Raw genomic sequence first — 10,373 nt, forward strand, 5'->3', positions numbered from 1 at the left:
AGTCAAGTGCTCTTTCACTATGCTAGAAAAATGAATTTTTGTGGAATTCCCATGTGAAATTTAAAGCACTAATGCTGGGTTTTTGTTTTATCTGCAAATGGTACATTATGTATCTTTATATCACCTATTTGTAAGAGTACAGCAAAATTCCCATTATGAATAAGACCCTTTCATACTTAATGAGATATTTCCTATCTGTAAAAGGCTATTTTGGGTAAAAATAATCTTTGATCTGTAGATAGAATTCTGTGCAACATGGCAAAGCCATCTAAAGCTTTCACAGGGTTCGTATTCATTTTTTTCCTTCTTTTTTTTTGAACCTGACACATTTCCTGTGCTTTGACAGGAGAGGGTCTGCCTATACATTTCTAATGCATGAATTTGAACAGACCATTTTACCTTCAACCATGTTTGACCTGATCACGTTTCCTGCTACCGGAAATAGAATACATGAGACTTGAGTAAATGTGACTTTACATAAGAAGGTGACATTTCTGCTGGCATCAAAAACATGAAACTTTTCTACATATTTTTTTTTTTGTATTCCCCCCCCCCCTCCCACAAAGAAAAACAACAACTAGTTAATGGTTTACTTTAAAGCTTATACTGACTGTGAAGAAGGCATATACTGACTGAAATGTTTTGGTGAATTTCTACAAGCATTGCTAGCTGATGAGATGCAATTTAAGTGACCGTACTATAAAACGAAAAATATTCACGGCATGGAATTTTGCGAATTGGAGCTGAAAGCCATTTTTTGCGGCATGAAATTTTCACGAATTGCCACTGGCATTCAATGCATATGACAAGAACTTTTGTGTACATTTCAATTTGTGAATCTTGGCTCCTCATGAAATTCACAAAATTTCATGCACACAGAAATTTTGGGTTTTACAGTATTCACTTTCTTGATTCTATGTGTGGTCAGGCATGGATGTTCATAGTTCATTCGGTGATTCAAATGAAACAAAAGTGTGATTTATGTCACAAATGTTACTCCTTCAGTTTCATATTAAACTTGTTGCTGGCCAGTTGCACAGTCAATTATTGGAAGAAACTTGGAAGCAGTTGCTCTGTTGCTCAAAATAGAGTGGAGCTACAGTGGAATGAGCATGATTTTATTTGCAAATGCCCTGATACAACTATGCAATTGTATCAGGGCAATTACCCCCTGGCCAAATACTGGTTAGTGGTAAGGTTTAGAGTACAGATTAGGGTTGGGGTTAGGTTTAAGGTCAGAGTTTGGGTTAGGGTTAGGATTAAGTTCAGGATTGGAATTAGGGTTAGGGTCAGGGAAAGGGTCTGGGGTAATTGATCAAATCAAGAGTCCAGCTGGGGGTAGAAGAGTTACAAACTTCCCTCCATCATGAGAGCCCTATATGTAGACTTTGATGACGATCTCAGTGCGGTTTTAGCAAGCAATTACAGATCTTCCTTTCTATCTAGATTACTGTACGTGTTTGTGAGTGATGATAAATTGAACTTTAGAAGGTGGAGCACGTAAACAGCACTACAGCACTTGAACACATTAAATTCTTCAGTGTGGACAAAAAAAATAGTTACAAAACTAATCTTCTATTGTTGATTTTGTTGATCTTCATTTTAACATAAGAATAACATTTTGGGTAATTTTGTACTGAATTACTGATTCTTTTTTAACAGAACCAGACAAGGTTCCTTTTGGCGCACCATAGCAAAAACCTGGACCGTCGCCCGAACCGTATTTAGTGTAAACGCACCCTAACTTTGCAACTACTCGAATGACAAAGTTATATGATTGTAAAGAGATAAAAGATATCATAAACTCAATTCAATGAGGTAGGTTATGATGAAGAAAACTGTCCTTTCAAAGGGCAGACACTATTCCGTATGTCATAAACAGCATCCAAGAAGAGACTCTGCCTTCAAATTACTGGGCAATCACAACACTTTAACGAAAATTATAGCACCACCAAAATCGATCAATCATTCATAATCCTGTCAAAGTGGGGAGTAGGAAGCTCTATTCTATCTATGTGAGGGGGACTTTAAATAGCTTGAAAGCTACTTTATGAGTTGTTTGAGAGTTTGTGATGTTTCAAAGCTACTTTGTTTATGTAGATTTTTGCATAGATGGGCATATTTTCTGTGTACAAAAAGGAAAAAAAAATAGTGAAAAACATACCCTTACCAGCCAAAGAAAATCTTGAAATTGACAAAGCAAAATATTCTTCAGATTTCTGGCATATGATATAATTTGCTGGAATAAGAGACTTGATGATTTCCATTGAGGATTTGTCCATTTTGACATCTTCTGAGTAGCCTTCTTGAGTAATTTTATTTTGGGATATCTTTTTGTATGGATTCAACTCAGATGTACAAGTGTAACCTTTCCTTTTTAGAAAAAAAAAAAACCTGGGTGAAGTACTGCTCTAACACACAAATATCTTGGAATCAACAAACCTCTACAAAAATGTAGAAAGATGTTTGAATGAGTTTTGTTGTATTTACTCCCACTCTTCTAGCTCCCACAACAGTGATTAAAAAATCCACAAAATTTAAACTCTCTTGGTCCTCACCAATAATTAGGATAGCACAGTTAATTAGGATAGCACAGTATAATGCAACTTTCTTCTTCCTCCATATTTTGCATGCAAAGCAAAATATGACCAAAGTGTGAAATACAAAATATCATCTATGTGAGGTAAATAAGGATACAATAGTAATACATCCTTCATGACTATATATTTGTAATAAGGCAGAAAGCAAATGAAAACTTATGATACTCTGAAAAAAAAATGAAGAAAAGTAGTCACACAAATGTAATCAGTAAGTGAAAAATTGATTGAACTGTGATCAATGTCTAAACTTATGGCTAGAACTGCACAGGTGACTCTTAAATATCAGATTGTCCATTTAGTTAGAAATTTGGCAACATTCACTTGGTTCAATTTTCCACTGGCTTGCAGTTTGCCCGAGCTTGTTTGCCCCTACAAACATGTATAAGTGGAAATTTTTGCAGTGTGGAAACTTTCACGCATTTCACACTTTGCTAACCAGAAGCCAGGGCAAATATAAAAGCACACAAATATTTTTTTTTTGCATGCAAGATGTTCCAGTAATTCATGTCCCGATTCTGCAAAATTAAAAACACACAAAATTCATTTTACCTGGCTGAGCGCGAAAAATTACTTTAAAACTCGAAAATATCAATTTTTACAGAAAACGAACATCTGTTATGGGCCATTATCCCAATGCCCTGATAAAGTACAACACATATTTCATATGAAAAACCTACAAAAGAATGTGATAGGCTATTAGAAATGATAAGAAGTTTTATAAATTGTTTCAAAAAGATAATCTCAATTTTGTTATACTACCTGCCTCCTCTCCCAATTTCAAAGTCTATGAATATTTTGAAATGATGCATGGTCTTGTGGACGAGTCTCGTGTATACTCAAATAAGTGTCTATGGAAATGTATATTGTAGCAAAAGCAGCCTGTCCTCGATGGGTTAAATGTCTAATCTCCCAAAGACCTGGCTACACCTTATCATAAAAGCTATTTGAAAGATAACATATACCTGTATATAATTGTGTTTACAATTTCCTGGGGTTAATCACTCCTATGAAGAAAGAAGAGAGTTTTAAGCTGCAGTCAACTTACATTATCCCCAATCACAATCAGCAGCGGTAGGGACAGTAGCGGTGTAGCAAAGAGGATGATAGTTTTCCTGTAGGCCCACAAAATAGTGCCCGCAAAAGACCACTTGCTATAAAGATGGAAACGGTACAAAACGTATTATATATTACACGTTCAACAACATATATACGAAATATATTATATTTCACACATCAAATGATATACAAAACCACATGGGTTAGTCAAATACTACTCAGATATCAAATAAACATAATTATGTGACAGGAAAATTGTCACACTTTTCTATGGGCAGAACATTTCGGAGTCTTCCCCGTGAAAAACATTTCATGAAAACAAATGGCAAATGTCTGTGTCATCGTATCATATATTTATCACAGCTTTCATGGTGTGTGTATATATCACCTTTAATTCATCATAGAATTAATGCAAACCATAAAATATGATCAATGTTTATATCATAAATATCTCATATTTCTCTCAACCATATAAATGGAAACAGATATATACAAAATATAATTATATTCATATATTTGCACTAAAATTTGTTTTTGCTTGTATGTTCAAATTTTCGTTATGTAGTAATCATATAGTGCAACCCTCAAGACTATTTCATTATGCATCAACAACTTCTTGATTCGTGAAGTTCATCACATATTATTGCCAAATAATTGTGAGAAAACAAGCAAAGCTATTAACTCTTACAGATTGGAAGTAATAAACATAAGTCAAGTAAGCATAGACATCTCCCTAAGAAAAAAAAAATACATACACAAAAATTGAATCATCAACTTATGGTCAGTATCAGGAGCGTACAGGGTTCAGAATAAAAGCAGATCTGATCAAGATCTGTTTTTCTTCACACAATATCTCACCTTTGAGTAAATTCCACATCCTTTTCTTCCACTGCCATTTCAGAGTTTGAATCCTGGTGAGACAGAAAAAAAGGAAAAAAGGAGGACAATAACAGGTTGAAATCACAGAAATATTTTTCCTTCCTTTTGAAATCACTAAAAATCTGTGCTGTCCAGTAGATTATGACATCACCGTATACCACTCCACATTTGACGGGAAGAAACATAAAAATGGACTTAAAATGGCCTGCAAATCACCTCTAAAGACCAATTTGATATGACCCCCTTTTAGGAACGCCTTCCAATGTCAGCATTATAAACAATCGCTTAGTCTCAGTTCCAGCCTGTATTCCATATCACTCCATGCCATGCCAAGGTGACAAGTGAAGTTGTGCCTTCAATTACTGAAAAATGAGATCAAACATGATTTTATTCAGGAGGCAGAGAAAATTGTGTCTTTTTAAAATAAGTAACAAGCTTCATTAAAATTTAAAAGTGACTGATTCTTTTGATGCCAGAATAATCGAGACATAAAAGGTGTTTAAAGACAGAAGACTAGATCTTATTCAACAAACTAGACAATTTCGGTTTGTGCTTTGATTGGGTGCAAAGTTTGATTCCTCCATGATACGTCAGGGATTTGACTTGGCACACATTCAAGATAAGAGTTTTGTATCCTTCCTTGTCCTCCCCCTTGTATATACCACAAAGATCAAACCTGTCTGACTCTAGACTTCTTTCTTTCTGTAAGTCTGTGTGTGTGTGTGTGTGTGTGTGTGGGTGTGGGTGTGTGCATATATAAGGGTGTGCATTATGGACTACAGATAAGGATAGAAGTGAGGTGTAGTGAGAAAAGAGGAAGATTAAGAAAAGAAAAGGAAGTAAGACAGGAGGAAGATAAAGAAGAAAGAAAGAAAGAAAAAGAAAGAAAACAAACAAGATTTTGAGATTAAAAAAGAGTAAGGAGGAGAAGAAAAGAAAAAAGGTGGAGGAACAAGAAGAACAAGAAAAAAAAAGAAAAGAAGAAGGAAAGAAAGTGAAGAAGAACAGAATGAAGAAACTGAGCTTTAAAAGGACAACATTTTCATGTATGTATTTAAGTAGAATTACACATGTTTATCTTAGAGAGTTGAATAGTTTGGTTTCATAATCACAGGTGAAGTATAATGTATGTGTATAAATGTTTTGGACAAACTCATTGATACAGCAACCCCTTTCCACTGAGGAGAGAACATAAGCCCTACTTCTACCCTGATAAACAGGAAACAAACCAAACTAAAGAGTAAAATCATCATATTCTTAATGTGACAAACATTCTTCCAGCACAGCACCAGAGACAAAATAACTGGGAATTAAAATAAATGACAGAAGGACCAATTAATATCTTCTTTTTTTGGGGGGGGGGATGCCTCCTATGAAGACGTTCTAAATTAGAAGTTGTTCTAAATTAAAAGAAAGTCAACAATCACAAATAAATCTTCACAAGAAGACTTGAGACACAAGTTATGCACTAACAGAAAGAATAAAAAAGGAGAACAAATGCTGACCCTTGGTCACAGTCCTACAGAAAACTAACACTGAAAACAAAATGTTACAAATTGAAAATTGCACGCTGTGTGGCACAAGTCGATAGAGCGCCCCCACATTCAGGAAGCTGAACATCGGGCAACAGATTCCTCCATAGTTACACTGCAGCAGGAATGGCTCACATACATTTCACATTCTTATATTTTGATACCAGGGAAAAAAAGTGGAATTCTGCAAAAAGGATCTCAATGGTTGAAGTTATTCATGAGTTTAGTGATAATGGACACATACTCAGTTGATAAACAACAAATAACAAACAAATATTGAATCATTCAATGCTGCAATAAATCAATTTCCACACAGAGTCTCATGACAAACTATATCCTTGCATGGTTCTGGAAAAAAAAAACAACCCAACACCAAACACCATCACCACCAAAACAAACAAAGTAAAAAAAGCACTTACAGTACTTAAGGTTACATCATGTGAAAAGACTGCAAAAAATAGATAAATAAATAAATAAATAAAAAATGCTTTCAAAACAAATACAATGAACATGCACTAAAAGAAGGCACTAAACATGTATGCTGTGATATATATCTGCTTATTCTTCTCTTTGTTTAGCACTTCTCATTTCTGTCAATTGTTGCATAAAATGAAATTCCATGAGCTCTGTCATTCGTGAGATCTCGGCTAGGTACCCTGAGGGAGTACATATCAGTGAGATATGAAATGATTTCTTGAATAGTCCTTACAATAATACATGAATATATGTAAACATGCAAACCTTCCCAATGTCAGCATAAAAATAAAAAAAGGTTTTTCACTTTTCTTTGCTTGTAAGTCATCAATATTCTACAAATGATCAGCCACCACTTACAGACTACTTTCAGTCCTGCTCTTTAGGAAACTTATTTTTTTAAACTGAAATACAGCCCATGCGTCTATGAAGATGACAAACCATGCCACATTCAGCACTGATCGTCTTTGTTTTAAAGGAACCCAGAAGTGTGGGGAAATGTGTCCTGATGGAATCGATTTTCATTCACTGCCCATCGGGGTACATTCGAAACCAACAAATGAAGAGTTTGTTTGCAAAAACCGATAAGTCCATATTTGCCAAATGGAGATATTTGCGATTAAATGTCAAGAAAAATATAGAGAATAATAAGAAAATTTTTGCTTCTTCTGACCATAACTTCAATGATGTACCTTTATATGTAGTGACCAATATATCATTTAAAAGGTATTATTTTGTACTTTATGACAGAGACCGAACTTCAAAATCTTCAAAAATGGACTTTAAGTTTTTGCGAACAAACTCTTCAAATAGCATCCATCAGCAAATACAAATCGAAGCGTACGCTCATCAGTAAGGGTCGACTCCAGTTGAGAGTCTTTGGCTGTGTGTGTTCTTACATTGTAGAGATCAGTGATAAAGCTGTAACAATTGCTTGATATAAATGTGAATTCTCTACTACATTGAGCCAGGCCAGCCTCTCAATTTCATGAATCCCCACCCTACCGGGTCTTAAAATATAGAGAGTGCGCCCTCTGTGTTGCCAGATAGTATTGATGAACACGAGTGTTAACCACATTGATTTTAATTAATGTGCGCCATCATGGACTGTATATCAATATTAGTAAAGGGGAAGTACACACAACAATGAAACTCGACAGGATTGGAGTACATACTAGACAACAATACACAGATATATATGCAACATAATTCACTTCTTGCAAAACGATGACATGCAGTTGTACTTGTGAAGTTATGAGTTTTTAAAAACACAACTCATCAAACTTTGCAATGGTCATGCTAAAATTTGTGACGGTACCATAAAAACAAAGGGCTTTGAAATAAAATGTCATCAAACAAAGTTGGTTTCACAGTGAGTTCCTATTTGAAGAATCTCACATGCATGACACATATTTACTATGCATAATGAATATGTGAACTTTGATCAGCACAATACAATCATGTGAAAATGTGAACTCACAGCACTTCATCAGGTGATGCATAAAGTCATGCAAAGACAGTACAATGTTGCTTGTTTGTTTGTTTACATTTAGAATGATCTCAGCAATTATGGAAGGGTATTCAGTTCGTTCAATGACAGTATGAATTATGCCGCAATCACTTACATTATGATTTCAGCCTGATGCATCATACTTTCCAGTGGACAGGAAAACAGAGGGATGAAAGACTGAGTGTAAGACATTAAAGGGAACCCAAGCCTGAAGGGAAATGTGGATTGAGTGAAAGCAGCAACATTAGTAGAACACATCAGTGAAAGTTTGATGAAAATCGGACAATCGATCGATGCAAAAGTTATGAATTATTAAAATTTTGGTGTTGGAATGGCTTGATGAGGAGACTACAAAAGGTTATGACATGAGTAGACAACAATATAAAGAAAATGTAAAGAGAATTCCACAAAACTTCATTTTTCATGAAAATTACACATTCCATCAACTTGATACTGACATACATGTATGTTAAGGGTAGCAATTACGGGTATTCCCCCTGCTTTCTGAAAGCAGTTGGTCAAGTGCTCTTTCATTATGCTGGAAAAGTAAATTTTTGTGAAATTTTCCTTATATTTTCTTTATATTGTTGTCATAACCTCTAGTAGTCTCCTCATCCAGTGGTTCCAACATGAAAACTTTAAAAATTCATAACTTTTGCACCAATTGTCCGATTTTCCTCAAACTTTCATTGATGTGTTCTACTAATGTTGCTGCTTTCACTCAATCCACATTGCTTTTTTGGGTTTGGGTTCCCTTTAAATTCTGGGTTTGCACAATCAAGGTCAATTTGAATGGGCATCTTATGCACTTTACATGAAAATCTATTCCATTGAATTGAACTTAAATGAAAAAGAGATCATTTCACACAAAAATTGTTTAAAAAGTTGAATTTCAGGTTGGACATGAATAATGACAAATTATATTTCATCTAAATGCAATCAACTTAGATATGGAGTTAGCATATCACTTTAAGGTCAACATTTTAAGGAAATCAGGAGTTTTCTATTCATAAATTACAATATGTTGATGAGCACAGTCTGAGTCTTTATTTCGAGTACCGGTAAAGGTTTGCTTGTGGAACTTACAATCTTCTTTGCTTTTCCTTTCCATTCCAAGACCATCATACTTTCATGATGCATGGTCCCTCTAAGGACTGGCTAAACCCTCCAATCTGCTCTGTTTCTTAATTGCATTGTATTGCCAATTTTCTAGGCACACTATCCAGAAAAGGCTCATATTACAGACAAGTTTCAACTGGCAAGCAGAAAATGAGCACACAGATGATAGAAACAACATTGAGAGTAATCTTTTCACCAAAACTGATTTATGCAGATCTATGAACTGACTAAAAAAGAAGTTCTCCACAAAAGGAAAGGCAGATACACAAATAATTTTGGATGGAAGTTCAAAATAGAGACAAAACAGATGTGCAATCAATAATCATCACTCATTTTACCCAGTAAGGACAATCCCAATCTGGAACACACTGAGCACTGCCAGCAGAAATTAAATCTGCAATCAATATCGATACTTTTAAATCTTGTTTTTCTGAAATGAGATTTTAAAGTCCTGCAACTGTATGCATATGAGGGAATGCACGTCTATAGGCAGCCCAGCAGCAGCGGCTGGTGCAGTTCATTACTACAAACAAGACAAGAAAAATCGATCAAAAACCTGTGGAAGCTTTGATCTTAATTGCTTAAGAGATAAAAGATTTATAACTCATTGTGGCTTTCCTACAACCGATTTGGTTCAAATTCACTTGAGAGATTGGAAATAAGCTACTTTTATATTAGGTCCATCCTGTGATTTTGGTGCATATTTCCACTAAGAGCCCAATTTACAGGTATAACACGAAATATTGAAACAGCCGCCTACTGTGTGATCCAACGGTCGCCCGTGGCTAACCTCCCGGGAAGTTCCGGCCGGGCATCTGACGGTGCTCCGTTCCCCTGTCGGCTCATCATGTACATCGAGTCCTGACGTTGATAATGATATGTTGTTGGGAACCAACCGTTTTCCATTCTCCCCAGAGTGTTTAGCATCCGCAAAGTGTAACTTGGAAAGCAATGGGTGCCTCTCGTCGTCACCTTCTTCCTCCGACATTGTGATTTGTCCTGGGTTTCATGGTGGATTCCAAAGTTTTTGGAGTCACAGCAGGTTCGCCAACATGAGTAGCGGTGGTTTTTTGTTGTTGTCGGGTACAGTCACTATAGCCTACTTGCAAGTCGTTTCATTCTAAAGCTTATTATCACATCGATTTTTGACGAAGAGACAGCTATACGGACGCATAATTTCCGGGGGCACGGGGGGGGGGGGGG

The 10,373-nt window shown here is 35.7% G+C and overlaps 1 protein-coding gene across 1 annotated transcript in view; it reads right to left on the reverse strand.

Annotated features, from left to right (window-relative positions):
- The window catches only part of LOC139735752 (Na(+)/citrate cotransporter-like), a 33,905-nt gene extending 23,747 nt beyond the window's left edge, over window positions 1-10,158 (reverse strand). Inside the window, exons 1-3 of the mRNA XM_071646504.1 lie at window positions 9,961-10,158; window positions 4,515-4,567; window positions 3,646-3,751 (exon numbers count right to left, since the gene is read on the reverse strand). Coding sequence (XP_071502605.1) covers window positions 3,646-3,751; window positions 4,515-4,567; window positions 9,961-10,158 — 357 coding nt within the window. The remainder of the gene's footprint in view (window positions 1-3,645; window positions 3,752-4,514; window positions 4,568-9,960) is intronic.
- Window positions 10,159-10,373: the final 215 nt, after the last annotated feature.

Source organism: Diadema antillarum, unplaced genomic scaffold (assembly GCF_040938485.1).
Source record: "Diadema antillarum isolate AM-2024a unplaced genomic scaffold, OU_Dant_1.0 seq00000597_RagTag, whole genome shotgun sequence".
NCBI lineage: Eukaryota > Metazoa > Echinodermata > Echinoidea > Diadematoida > Diadematidae > Diadema > Diadema antillarum.